General features: G+C 55.6%; 4 protein-coding genes across 4 annotated transcripts; 2 read left to right on the forward strand and 2 right to left on the reverse strand.

Moving 5' to 3' along the window:
* Nucleotides 1–199: 199 nt before the first annotated feature.
* Nucleotides 200–10,076, forward strand: L969DRAFT_94065 (uncharacterized protein; the record flags this gene model as incomplete). Its single annotated transcript, XM_014713344.1, has 9 exons — nt 200–1,562; nt 1,609–3,719; nt 3,766–4,971; nt 5,018–6,535; nt 6,588–6,987; nt 7,037–8,961; nt 9,011–9,125; nt 9,172–9,247; nt 9,299–10,076. The coding sequence occupies 9 exons, from the start codon at nt 200–202 to the stop codon at nt 10,074–10,076; spliced, it is 9,492 nt and encodes a 3,163-aa protein (XP_014568830.1).
* Nucleotides 10,077–10,121: 45 nt separating this feature from the next.
* On the reverse strand, nt 10,122–11,204 carry L969DRAFT_94066 (uncharacterized protein; the record flags this gene model as incomplete). The annotated part of the gene is made up of 1 exon (XM_014713345.1): nt 10,122–11,204. One exon carries the CDS (start codon nt 11,202–11,204, stop codon nt 10,122–10,124), a length of 1,083 nt encoding a protein of 360 aa, XP_014568831.1.
* An 80-nt stretch (nt 11,205–11,284) lies between these two features.
* L969DRAFT_16916 (uncharacterized protein) lies at nt 11,285–12,149 on the reverse strand (the record flags this gene model as incomplete). The annotated part of the gene is made up of 3 exons (XM_014712886.1): nt 11,285–11,631; nt 11,694–11,952; nt 12,009–12,149. The coding sequence occupies 3 exons, from the start codon at nt 12,147–12,149 to the stop codon at nt 11,285–11,287; spliced, it is 747 nt and encodes a 248-aa protein (XP_014568372.1).
* A 203-nt stretch (nt 12,150–12,352) lies between these two features.
* On the forward strand, nt 12,353–14,332 carry L969DRAFT_94067 (uncharacterized protein; the record flags this gene model as incomplete). The annotated part of the gene is made up of 1 exon (XM_014713346.1): nt 12,353–14,332. One exon carries the CDS (start codon nt 12,353–12,355, stop codon nt 14,330–14,332), a length of 1,980 nt encoding a protein of 659 aa, XP_014568832.1.
* Nucleotides 14,333–14,334: the final 2 nt, after the last annotated feature.

Genomic DNA, 14,334 nt, shown 5'->3' on the forward strand with positions numbered 1-14,334 from the left:
ACAATGGGTGACGCCGCGGAGCTCGCGGCTCGCAGCCAAATTCAATTGCCAAGCACCGTCTTCGCGGCGCGACTGGACCGAGGCCGGACGTAGCGGCATTCAGCGAAAGAGACGGCGACGGTCGTCATGAGCTTTGCCGCTGTCTGGAGAGCCTTCACGACTCCTTGACCGCACTGCGCGCATCAGCAGATCCGCAGCGATGATGCTTATCGACAGACTGCTCGGGCAAGAGCATGCTCACATGAGACGTCTGCAAGAGCTGCCACTAGCAAGATGGGCAGTCTATCTGCTGCTCGTGGTCATCATACTGCGCACGCTAGCCTGGCTGGTCGCAATCTACGCCGTCAAAGGTCTCAGCATCCGCCGAACGGGTCTGCTCAGTTGGCGCAACATCGTCTATAAGCTACCCAGCACGACGCCTGGCGCTCCTGCCCGTGCAGAGATCCGCATCAGACGCCTCGGGCTAGCGATAGGCAAGTCAGATTTGCGAGGCAGCTATCTGAGGTGGTTTGGTCTGCGAGCCGACGACGTGCTCGTCATCTTGCCCCGGCCAGAAGCCCAGCACAACTCTCGGCCTACCGCCAATGGTACGAGCACAAGCCCAGCACGGAGATCGAGTACGGAGGACATCGTTGAGGAGCTCTCCACGACGACGCAAAGTCAGGATGCGCACAAGAAGCGCAAGTCACATTCGCTGCTCGTCGGCCTGCTGTCCAATACAGGCAGTCTCCTCGGACAGATCCTAGCCTTACTCGTCAGCTTGCTCGCTCTCGAAGTCGCAAACGTCACGGTACGCTACGCGGATATCTGCGACCTCGAAGTCTCTGTGCAGGCGGGAGTAGGCTGGAACGGCAGCAATCCTGTCAAGACTGTCCAAGGTCATCGCACTGGCCTGAGGGAGCGTCGGGAACCATTCGTCTACGTGAGCATTCGCAACGTCAAGCTGTCAGCTTGCAACATGTCTCAGGACCCCGCCGTCCGCATGGCAGGGCCCATGTTATTCAAAGCATCCATCGCGCTCGAGAGGGCTATACGTTTTCTCGCCAGCTCGCACGTCTCGGCTGCGCAACCTTTTATCGATGCAGCAATCACATTCCCTTGTGCTCGTTATACTGCCGAGCGCGCCGGACTTCACATCGATATGCTTCAGCTCGAGGATCTTCTGAGCGCCCTCAAGGCAATCAGACCAGCTCAGCCTGATCCAGAAGAGTCGCTGTCATCGAGACGCAGCAGTACAACGTCGATCGATAGCAAGCTGAGCATTACGCCCCGTGAATCTTCAGAGCCTGCCAAACTGCTGCAAATTTTGCGCTCCTTCCAATTCACGATGCCATTGGTCAGATGCACACTTGGGCAGCCTAACCTCACAGCGCCGACAAGCCTCGTCCCGCGTTTGCAGCTGCACACAATCCATGTCGGCGTCCTCTTGGGCGAAGATTCTGCCGAGCACCAGAAGCATTACGCCTGGATCGGCAGAGATCGCCTGATCCCTCTGACGTTGACTGCTGGCTTCGAAAGCGCCTCCCTCGACCTACTGCCGATGGAAGAGCCGGCTCGAAAAGGTGCGTCATCACGTGATATGTCAAATGTTGCTCACATCAGGAGCAGACATTGAGCGACTCAAACTCGATAGAGTTGCTCTGCATGTTACTTCGACATGGTTACCACCTTCTCTGCAAGCTGCAGGCATCGACGATATCGGTCATATCGTGTGCGAGGGTGCGGTGGGCAAGTTGAATGGCGACATCACGTATGAAGAGTTGGATGCGTTATTACAGCACGTACGTAATGTGCCCAGAGCTCCTCATCGATCTCGTCAGCCCAAAGGGCCGCCACCGAAGCCTCTCATCGAGCTCCCCACTTTGCCGTGCATCGCGATGGGGCTCAATGTCGAGCCCGGCTGCGTGCTCATGCGTGGACCGAAGCGTGCCGTGATGGCTCACTGGGGCCCTGGCGAAGACGATGCGGGGACATCAAAGGGCTGGCATGGCTCCAAGCCCGTGGCTTTGCATTACGCGGGACTGAGCTTACAGATCGATTCAAGCTCTCGTGACCATATCGTGCGGTTGACAGAGCGCCAACGTAGGGTCTTACGACAAGAAGCCCGCCGCGGCGGAGTCAAAGCACCTCGGATACTGTTTGCGGAATCGCTAGAAGCGTACAAAGAGGACCAGACTGAAGAGAACCCATCGGACGACGTCGTCCTCGGATCGGACGATTCAGGCGATATGGACGTCAAACACAAAAACAGGAGAGGAGAGCTTGGCTCGCAAGATCCAGACAAACCAGATCATCAAGCGGTGTGCACCGCGACTCTGATCTTCCAGATCGGCGAGATCTCGCTGCAGATAGAGGATGGCGACGAACGCGGCAAACATTCTGCTCAAGCTATGATCACACGTCTCATAACTATCGGACCTATCTCGGCATCAGGCAGCATCAACTCAGACTTTGACTATCACCTAGCGACGCCTCTGACAGCTACCTATGTACGATCGAGTCTACAAGGCCACTTCGATGTCAGCGTTTACGCATTCGGCATCGACGCTTGGAAGCCTAGTGCCCTCGCCGCACTAGAAGGGCTCATCATTGTGGGCACAGCAACCTCGGAAGCTAGACCTGTCAGTCCAGTGCAAGCCGAGATTGCTCTGCAGCCCGAGGAAGCCGAGCAGCATGTTACACTAGTCAATAAGCTTCCTCGGAACATTGGTCTTTCACTGTGTATCGGCAATATCGCGCTCCGTATCGCCGGACCAGATCCACACAATGACCCGCACGTGCCTCGGGGCGCGACAGTAGCGGCACAGAATTTATCGGTCCACTTTATTTTGCAGACGCACATGCGGATCCTCAATTATCCCCTCAGGCAGCGATTGCAGCTCTCAGACGACATCTCTCTCCAGGCTAATTCTTTGCTGACCCGGAATGCGAAGAGTCGCAATGCGCTTGTTCTCGTTACAGCAAAAGAGCTTCGCTTGGAGCCCGTAGCCGATGCCCGAGAGAACTCTCGACCTTCCCGTGGCATGACGCAAGATGATAGCCCAGCTGCGCCAACCCGTGCAGAATGGGAGCTGCGCAACCGCGAGATCCTCGTAGAGGGTCATCGTCGAGCACAGCCGACAAGTCAATCGGCGCAGCCCATGGGCAACGACATTTTCTACGTGCCAGCGTTTGCGACGCGGATTACGATCAGCGATCGAAAGAATCCGACTGAAGATGATCAGCGGCAAGATGAAATTGTCGTTGCTGTCGAAGCGGGGTACGCACGTATGCGTGTCGACGTCTTCCACGTCTACTGCGCTTTACTTGCAGTGTCGACTGTTCGCGGCATCTTGGAAACTATACCGAAAACGTCACCTGCAGTGGAGCTGACACCAAAGTCGGCTGGTTCTAAGCCAGCGATTCACGCCCGAATCAACTTATCAGACGTCCATCTCTTGATCAAGTTGCCCAGGAACGTCAGGCTATTTCTGGCAGCGAGACGCGTTGAGCTTCACGTTCCTGAAGGCGGCAGAAGTGTCAAGGTGCTGGTAAACCGCGCTGTCCTTGCGGTCGAATCTCCAACCGTCTTTGGTGCATGGGATGATTTTGCCCGAATTCGTGCAGTACGATTCGAATGGGGACCCGTTGCAAATAATGATGGCTGGCATACGTCTGCGCTGGTTGTCGATGGCGATGCCATGCGTCTGCGTATCCCATTTAAATATGTGATCTCAAGAGTAGGTCCTTTGCTGGATTGCCTGACCAGGACTGATATGAATTCAGATCATCGACAATGTCGCGACACTTATCAAAGCGACCAAGCAGCTGATTGCGCAGTTTGTCAAGGGCAACTTCCAATCTGCAATCGAACCGAAGCCAGAGGGGCCGAAAAGACTGCCACAGATCGCGATCAGCTTCAAGATCTTTGCAATGGAAGCGCAAGACGATCCTTTCGAGACACGGCTCAATATCATTTGGCGAGCTGGCCACGAGGAGCAGCTTGAGCGTCTGGCAAGGGAAGGTGCATTGCGCGAGCGGATCCAGGCTCAAGAATCAGAACTGGGTCGCCAAGCAGGCTACGCCAGCTCTGATTCTCTAGATAGCAGCGACAGCAGACCAAGCAGAGATAGCACTAAGCTGTTCGACCCCGATAAGGCGTTCCGCGCGCTACAAACCTTCAATTCCACTAATTGGGCCAAACGCATGCGTAACGCTCGCTCCGCACAATCCCGCAGGGAGGAAAACTTGCTGCGACGGCTTTACGACGCGAATCCGAACAAGCTCATCGACCACACTTTGCCAATTAATCTGCTCGCCCAGCCCAGGGCTGCACCACTGCTGCGCGCAACTTTCCATTTCATTGACATGAAGATCATCAAACATTCGTATGGCGAAGACAAACTTCCAAAGTTCCTTCACGAGGCAGGCAAAGGACTGCCAGAGGACACTGAATTCGTCCTGCTCGTACCGTTCCATCTCTCGTGGAATATGTCAGAGGCGCGCGTCAATTTGCGCGATTATCCGTTGCCTCTTGCCCATATTCCGCGATCAGGCAAAGAAGGTGTCAAGGCTTGGCGATTGGAGACAGACTTTGTCATTGGCGAAGAATTCCCGGAAAACGCATCTATAAGACGAGTGCCTTGCGAAATCGTTGCGCCAGGCTCTCACCAGCCAATCAGCAAAGGATATTTCATCCAGGTACCCCGCACAGCCATGCCGACAAAGACCTACGCTGTACCCACAATCAAGTTGTCATCTGGACAGCCGATTCGCTTCGGCTGGGGCAACTCACTCTCACCTGCCATACAGGATGTAACGCGCATTGCGGACACGGTCACGAAGCCAACGCCGGATCCGTCAGACCGGATCGGCTTTTGGGACAAGATCCGACTAATATTACACTGGAAAGTTAAGGTCCTCTTCGTCGACAATGGCGACGTCTGCTTGCACCTCAAAGGTGGTCGTGACCCGTACTCTTTGACTGGCTTTGTGGGTACGATGCACATACACATGGCCTCGCTAACGGAGAAAACAGGGCGCTGGGTTCGTGCTCGTCTGGCGACGACAGGTACGCTTCACGCTCGGCCACGAGAACCCAGAACGAGAATTCTTCCAAGTTAAGAGTTACGACTTTATTCTCGCCGTGCCTGATCTGAAGAACTTCGCCGATTCGGCTGCTACGGGTGCCACACGCGAAAAGGCTGTCGAATCGCCGAAAGGATCCGACGATGCTGATAGCGATTCTGAACAAGTAGCATATTCTTACGATGCTCGGCACCGTGCCATGGATGCCGATATGGCTCAGCAAAACGGTCAAATGACAGAATTTACCAAAGTCTGTGCAAAATTCATCAATGGGGTGCGATGGGGCATGGGTATGGTCATGGAGCGTACATGTACGCCTCACGATTGCTCCCAATGCGAAGGTTCACCCTTTCATCGTCAATGTCGCCACTTTGACTTTATACCCCACTGGCGAGTGAAGACGCGTGCCGCCGATAAGATCGAACGACGAAAAGATGGCTCGATCATCGATTCATTCGGCGGCTTCCGATCAGACTTTGTTCATTTTTCGCTGTCTATCGTCTCGCCTATGAACACTATGGAGAACGCCAATGATCCACGACTGGGGTACAACAGTATGCATCTGACCCCACAAGGCTTCACACACTTCTGGGCATGGTGGGGCCTATTCGAGAGCGCCATGTCGCTGCCAATCCGTCAGGGAAAGCTCTTCCCGACGGCGGCAGAGCCTTCTAAGAAATTTGGGAAACATTGTGCAACTATCAAATATCGATTTAGTTTTGCGCCCATCTTCATCGCACACACTTACCGCCAGGAGCCTTGGGCAGAATGGAGCAAAGGTCAGACGACAATTCTTGGTGTCAAAGGTAAGATCGGTCGCTTCAACGCAGATTTACATCAGCGCGAACAAGAAGAGAAGGTGTGGCGAGAGGACTTGCAAGAAACAAGAACGGCCCTGCACAAGGCTTTCTTCCAGGCAGAGGTCGACTGTAGTGATGTCGATCTGCGAGCGATCTCTGCCCGCTTCGATGATCCGTTGAAGCAAGGCATCGTGCCCGAGGATGCCAGCGAGGACCTTGAGGACGTGTTTAAGCAAGACGCTGGTCAAGGCGTAGATGGCAAGGACCGTATCTGGCTCGATCTGGACGATTTCGAAGACGTCAATTATGCGTTGCCGCCGGATTCGGCGCCTGGCGTCCGCTTGCTGCGAACTCTCGCGTGCCCACGATTGACTTATTATCGCAAGCCCCCAAACGCTGAGCAGACGCAACCCAAGAACAAGCAGCACAGCGAGCTTACTGCTGACAAGTCACGCACAAGTCAAGACACGGCCAGCGAGTCTGAAGACTCTGACGATCGCGGTCATACTCTTGCGACTTCGAAGTTTGGCAGCGAACCCTCACACAAGTGTCTCGTTGGCCGAGCAGATGGTGCTATCGATGTGCAAATTCAGGAAGCTGCGAATCGATTGCAGGCTCTGCAGGACGAGTCGAAGGTCTGTCGAAAGCTATTGAAAAAGTTATCAGCGGTCAGCGCACTGCTCCTGCTATGGATAAATGTATCTGATGAGCTCCGAGCAGACCGATCCAGCGCACCAAGTGCAGTCAGACAAGCTGATCGAGCTTCTCAAACGCGAAGACTCGATGAATGTCCTGATCAAACGCATGTCTGATGTCAAAGATAGCATGTTCTCGAAGCACAAGGCCAATGGGCATCATGCCTCGCAGGATTCCAGCATGCCGGCAGATAACGGTGATCTCGGTCAGGGACCACCTTGGGAAGAGGCGACGATGCCGCAAAGCAGTGGTCATAGCTCAGAAAATGACTACTATCAATCGCGATCCGCAACGACCTTTGACGACTGGGATCGATGGACTAACCGATTCATGGTGCACAATCCGGTGTTATTCATCTCCAACTCAACGCGTGACGTCCTGCTCAAGTATTACTATAGCTCGCGCCAACGCAAAGGATTCACTTGTGAGACACTTCTGCAAATACTTTGCAATTGGGCTGACGTTGCCGACAGATCACATGACGGCGCGAGCGCTGAGATTCATCCGCGACCTCATGGACCGTCATCAGCCGGAGAGACCAGCGCACAATCGCCGGAAATCAAGGGCGCAGGGCAGACACTCAGCTGCTCACGTGCCAACAGAGGACGACAATCACGTAGACGCCGAGGCGGCACATATGATAAGTCAATTGCTTGGTAATGACCAAGCAGACACAGGCTACCAGGTCGGCACACGCCATCAGCTAAAGAACGTCAACGCGGAAGAAGACGCCGCGGAAGGCTTGCTGGACGCGTACAGTCTCGACAACAGCTATCTGATTATGCTGCTCAAGCCGCAGATTGCGCTCAGCAGCGAGCTAGACACCGCGTCTACAATTGTCCTGACAGCCTTCAGAGCTCAGGCTAAAGTCTTTTCAGTGCTTGATGAAGCGCATCAAGACGATCCTATAAATTCACATGTCATGCACCGAAGCTACGTTACGCTTGACGGCGTGCAAGTCTTCCATCCAGTCGATGGGCGCCATCCAATAACATCCGCAAAAGGCGCGCTGTTCGTGCCTCTGGAAGTTCTTATCGACAAGAAGCTCGAGCCGTGGGGTTTCGATCGCATTCTGCCTGTCACCAGTGCGGTCATGCGATACGACAAATTCAATCAGCTGCGCATGGGCAAAATTGGTGTCTCTGACAGCGCAGACACGAGCGAACGCATGCGCAGTGGTCACGACAGTGTCACTGTCGAGTTTGACAAGCTCGCCGTGACGGCCAATCCCGATCAATTTGCGGCGCTTTACAACGTCGTCACTGATCTCTGCCTATATTCTGATCCTGCGCATAAGCAACATTCCGAAAAGCTAGAGGCACTTCTCTTCACCCATGATTTCTCCGACCTTGCGGGCATGACCGATCTTGTCGAAGACTTACAGCTGCGTATCCGTGAGAAATTTGACGTCCTGGCGTCGTACATCGAAGTTCTCAACGAGCTCGAAGACTATGAGATCCGAGAATTTTACACGACGAAAGCCGAGACGCTTCGACTGGCTGGCGAGCTCAATATTCTAATCAATGCCATCACTGCCTCGCAAGACTCAACGCCCAATACGAAAGACGAGAAAAAGGGCACAAAGGGCATTCAATTCGATGCGCGAGCTTCAGAGCTTACATGGGCAATGATCGATCCTGAGTCAAATCCTTTTGCAAAGTGGTCTGTCCGCGGCGTTGCTTTCAGCTGGCTTAGCAAGCGCGATAGCACAGTCTCGAACCGGCTCGTGATCACAGACGTTATCGGGCTTAATCCAAACCCATCTCATCTGTTCCCGGAAATTATCAGTAAGTACAGAACAGACGGCGCAAGTGATAATCCTCTGGTGCAAAAGGACCTCTTCATGGTTGTGCTATGGAACACGCTCGCGCCGGTAGGCGGCATATCGATCATCGAAGGTTTGGAAGTACGGATTCATCCCATTCGACTCAATATCGAGCATAAATTGGGACGCAAGATCATGGACTACATTTTCGCGCAGCGGCGCAAAGTCAAGGAGATTAGCCAGGGCGAGCACACGATAGCGCCAGAAGACGACGAGCCGGACGAAGAAAATGAGCGCGATCGATTGCTGCTCGAAGGAAATCGCTCATCGATGTCGTTGCACTCAAATGCGAGCTCTGATGACGTCTTTGCGAAAGGTCGCCAATCGGAATCTCGCGCTCGCAGCTACACGCTCTCCTCCACAAATTCCATGCCAGCTGATAGTCATCCACCGACACCAGCGCTGGCAGAATTCTCGAAGCCTCATCTTGGTCGCGTCATGTCGGCCACCTTTCTGTCGAGAGATCTGATTGATGATGCGCTCGATGCTGACGAGATGAAGTCACGGGCTTCTCAGAACCGCGTCTTCATTCGCGTCGAGGTCGCGCCAACAATCCTGTGTCTCTCCTACAAGGTATGGCCTGCTCCCTGTGCACTCTGCCATGGCTCAAATCATCGCGTAGGGTCAGAAAGATTCTCCATTGGTCGACATGTACGATTTGATTTGGAAAGCGCCCGACCTGCACCGTCGGAACGTCGTCCTCTCCTATCTGGAGTTGATGAACGCCTTCAAAAAGGGTTAGCCGGTCCGCCAGCGCTAGGACTGCCGCTGATTCCCATACAGACATTACACGCTCGATCTGGAGCCAATCCGGTTCGCTGCTAGGTCAGATCTTGACCTCTGCTGCCCGCAAGCCAAGGTGCGTTGACGCAAATTGAGACTTTGAGGGCTGGCTGACTGAATGGTACAGACATCTGAAGGATCAGCTTCGCGATTATGCTGTTCGAGACCGCCGTCAGACCAGCGATCCTCAAACCAAGGGTATCGTTAGCAGGTTGCGTATCTTGTCGGGCACCAACCGCGCAAAAGCATCTTCACTGCCGCCATTTGACGGAGACACACTGAGCTCTGCCTCCAAGGATTCACCCATCGCTTCCAGCGACTCCTCGAGCCCGAACAGCGGTCGCGCTTCAGTCCTCGATGATGAGCACGGGCAAGCGTCGGAAGTTTCGAGCGCGCACGCGAATGGCAAGGCAACGAATGGTAAAAGCCACACCAAATCCCTCTCGACAAGCTCGGTATCGGCAGACATGCTCGATGAGATGGAGGGACCCGCGCCAGATTTGGGTCTCCAGCGGACGGCGTCGCCCTTGCCTCTTGCTGAGGGATCGCCGGACCCGGAAGATGACGATGGAGACGAAGAAGAGCAGCGCCGGATCGATGAGATTGCGGTCTCGCCCTGCGTCGGGTCGAGTCCATCCCGTGACGGCTGGAGTCGATATGCGATGACGGAAGACTCACAAGGCGGGTTGCGACGGTTGAGCCATGCAACGTCGGAGGACTCGGGCGGTACACGCTCGACTGGCTCGCCCGGATCAACTCATCGACGCAGCTCTGTGCTCGCCAACATCGAGAAGCACCTACCATCACCTCCGGCCAGTCCCCTGGCTAGTCCCAAATCGGCAGGACAGAACGATGCAGCCAAGCGCCGCTTAATACTGGGCAAAAGCGCTCAGATGCACTCATGAATGCCACCCGGACATGTTGTACCGAAATGCTTGTGAATGTAAACATCATGCAATGGCCAGCAGTCGTGCATGGGCACTGCCGAGCTCACGCGAGCAGAGTTGCAGCCACTGAGGCTCGCTCAGCGTCTGCTTCTGCTTGTCTGCAGAGACGTCTAAGCTGGCGAGATCCGAGACGATGTCATGGTCATGTAGCTGGACAGCGTCTGTGGCGAGCATCTGTGAAGCCTTGCAGAGTGACGCAGCGGCATCACGAAGCTCGTCAAGGTCTTGAGGCCCGTACAGGGCAGCCGCCAAGTCGTCAAAGATAGCAAAGATCTCATTCGCTGTACCGGCCAGACGCTTGTAGACATCATCGCCTGGCGGGCTTGCACCCAGCTGATCTGCCAGCGAGCGAGTGATCAGGCGCTTGAGGAGTAGTCGGGCTAGTCGAAGCAGTGTCAGGGCTGCTTGAGCACGCTCACGTTCGACTTCTGTGAGTTCCTCGTCCGAATCCAAGTCGAAATGGTCCATCGCTTCGAGGTGAGTTGCTGTGCTGATGTCATCCGCTTGAGCCGTCGAAGATTGCCCGAGCCAGTCTTCTAGCTCGAGCAATGCATCGTCTAGTTGCCCTAGGGAGGCTTTCCAGTGCTTGCGCAGAGCTTCACGTTCATCCGTCGAGACGAGTTCGAGTTGTTCTACGGATGTCCACAGCCTGCTCGTCGCCTGCAGCAGATCCTGTCGCTTGCTGCCCGACGAGGCTGCAGTCGTACTGGCCAGCGTGGACAGCGAAGCAAGAAAGGTTTCTATCGCTTCCAGCAAGGAATACAAGGCAAAGTTGAGCTCTTTTCTGAGCAAATCGGTCGCTTTCGCGTTTGTCCAGGCGAGGAGCATGCCGATCTTGTCGACTGTGCTCTGCCAGCCCCGAAGGAGCTCTGAAGGTACTTTCCATGACTCTTGAGGCGGCTTGAGACCGAGCGAGATGGCATTGGATTCTTTCGATAGGACCTTGCCGAGGGTGATGCTATCGTGTCTGAGCGCATTCATGGGCGGGGCATCGCCTTGCTGCGCTCTGTGTGCATCGCTGAGCAGAGTCTGACAGCGCTGAGAGAGTTGCGCGGCCAGCAGGGCGGCCGAGTGTCGTTCGCTCATGTTCAGCAGGAAGGCGTGACGCGCAGACTATTCTGCAGAGGGCTTTGCGGAAAGAGCTACAACAGACATCCTCGGGGGTTCTACAGAGCGTCATCGACGTCCATGGCAGGCAGAGGAACGGAAGATGCATCGGCTTGAGCTGCCTTGCGCTGCTCGGCCATGTGGAGCAGCCGCTTGGTGGACTCCTCCTGTGGTTTGCCGGCATCCCGTCGAGAGGCTTTCTTGCTCTTTGGCATGACAGACCGTTGAGCGAAGGATTCCTTGATGCCTTCCTGTACGACGACGATCTGGTCGTGCTGTGCCGAGTCTTGGCTGTAGAGGCGAATGAGTCGTATGCGAGGCAGGAAACCTTGCTGTGCGCCGGAGTCCTCTCTCGTCCAGAGTCCGAGTTGCTTGACGCATTCGACGCTGCTCAAGTCGGGCACAACTGGCAGACAAGAAAGCCAGAGCGTGTCAGATGATGTGCAGAGGTGCTCAGGCTGGACTGACCGAAGCCATGAAGCTTGTAGTCTGCTTTGCCGCCATCGCGGTCAGTCTCGAGCGCTTCGTGTCGCTTGCTCTTCGGGCGACCTTTCCTCCTCGCTCTGACCTCCTCGGCAATCTCTTCGTCGTGCCGGCTCAAGTAGAGCCTGATGAGCTCGTGAATGTCTTCGACCGACATGGACTCTTCCTCGGGATCCATCGCGTGCGCGAACCAGAGGTAACGCTCCGTCTTTGTCTTGTGGATCTCCCTACGCTCCTTCTTGCCCTGTCGTACACTGCCTCAGTGGGGTATACATCTGGTTCTGAAGCGATCCGACTGACATGGCTGATGCGCTGATCTCGCAGGCCTATGCGGATGAGCTGTTGCGCACGGCGAGATTTGGGATGGAGCTGCTTTGACGCCTTGTGGCCGCCTTGCTTCTTGCCTTGCAGCTGACCGATCGTCGTGATCTTGCCGCCCATTTCGAGCTGTCGGCCGGTCGCTGAACAGTAGCTGGGCCAGCCAGACGAGTCGCTCGGCTCGACGATGAAAATTCCGGCGCGATGAATTCGACGAGACTGGCTGGCGAGCAGTGTCAGCACTTGTCAGGGGCCGTGTAGTCACGAATGTGACCCGATGGCGTCCGCACAGTCGGTCGTCAGTGATGTCTTGGCCGTCTTCCCGGATGCTGGTCCGCTCCGAGCAGCCTCGAGCAGACACAAAGCTGACATGGCTGACGCCAGACCCGGCCTATCTCAGGCACGCCATCGACGCATACAATCCTCAGCTAGACAGCGCAAAAGTCGTGCAGCGCATAGTGCACAAGATCTCAGAACTCAATCACTTTCAGTATCCTACCGTCATTCGCTCGTCGCGTGACGGTCAAGTTGACGAGCTGGCCACGCGCAACCGCGACTTGTGTCGACTGGCCGACATCCTCCCGACGGCTTCGCTGGTGTATTTGCGTGATCTGATCGATAAGCAACGCCATTCATACTTGCAGGCGAGCGTCCTTGCTTCACTCTCCTCTCCGCCCCCGCCGGCCGTGAAGACGCGTAGACGGCTCACTCACCACGATCTATTGCATTCGGTCGAATACGAAGAGGAAGCGCTCGAGCTCCTCGCACGCTGCTACCCCAGAGAGTGGCGATCGACTCTTCGCAGAGGCCTGCTAGACCACAATGCTTTTGTACCCGCTCATGCCGCGCTCGCGAGCTCCATCGCCAGTCGACCTGTACCTCTCATCACTCGCGCCTTACGCACTTTTGGCTTTGCGAGAACACTGCCTCCTCCCGCTGCGACAGACTTGCCGAGACACGAAGACATCGGGGACGCTCAATTGCGCGGGGAAGTGCAAGTGGCAACGCGCGAGAGAACACAGCGGGAGAAGGAGGCGCAAGAGCTCGCACGGCGAACGGCGCTCTCTGGCAGAGCTGTTGCTGCTAGGTCTGCTGTCGAATGCTCCTGCTGCGCCGAAGACGTAGCGCCCGGCACTGCGCTCGCTTGCACTGGCCGTAGTCATACGCTCTGCATAAACTGTATCATTCGACAAATTCAAGAGATCACCCATGGTACTGCAAGGCTCGACGAGTTGTTGCGCTGTCAGCTCGCGCTGCCTTGTTTCGGCAGTGCCGACTGCACTGGCCGGCTCGCGCGCAGAGACCTCGAAGCTGTACTGCCTGAGAGAATTCTGGCTGCATTGCGACGGCGCATAGACGAGAGGTGTCTCCAAGAGCTGACGACTGAGCTCAGAAGACGAGGCGAAGCTCTGATCACCTGTCCGTTCTGTCCCTACAGCGAGATCGGTCGCACGGAAAGCCTGGCAATGCTTCTGCCGTTCTATGCACCCCTGCCGAGCAGTGCAGGCTTTGGAGCGGTCATGATCGTCACTGCAGTCTCCTTCTATGCGTTGCTGCCCATCCTGCTCATCTATCTGCTTGGCTATGGACTTCTGCTGGTCACGCCTTCTTCGTCAGAGTCATTCACATTGCTTCACCCCTTGCAAGCGACCGCCGAAATCGGCGACAAGCTCAGAGCTGCACTGAAGCAGCGCGAGACGATCGCTTATACACCTCGTCTTGTCTGCCGCAATGTCAATCCTGGTGGCCATGGGCACTTTCCGACAGCTGGCGATGCAATGTACTGTGGCGTCACGACTTGCTTGCTCTGTTGCAATCTGTGGCAGGACGGTCACATCTGTCCCCGTGACAGAGCAGACGACATGCGCATATCGATTGAGAAGGCCATGGACGAGGCCATCAAGCGGTCATGTCCCACCTGTCACACGCCGGCTGTCAAAGACGGCGGATGTAACCGTCTGCGATGTCCACGATGTAGCCAGGTCTACTGCTGTGTCTGTCTCACTCCGATCAATCGAGAAGGCTATCGACACTTCTGCCAGCATTTCCGCCGGCTGCCTGGCCAACCGTGCGACGAGTGCGAGAGCTGTGAGCTTTACCGAATGCCGAGCGATCGAGAGCTAGCCCTCGCTGCTGCTGCTCGCGCAAGACGTGCCTGGCTGAGCGAGCATCCTAGCGACTCGGACCATCCGGACTTGGCTCGAGTAAGTCAACCTGCTTGGCAAGATCCGGAGATTTTCCTTCGAACCCATTTCGACAAATTAGTGTCATTGACTGTGGCACATCTTGTGAGTCTGCGCTTGTAGCT

This window comes from Mixia osmundae (genome assembly GCF_000708205.1).
Source record: "Mixia osmundae IAM 14324 unplaced genomic scaffold scaffold_4, whole genome shotgun sequence".
Lineage (NCBI taxonomy): Eukaryota > Fungi > Basidiomycota > Mixiomycetes > Mixiales > Mixiaceae > Mixia > Mixia osmundae.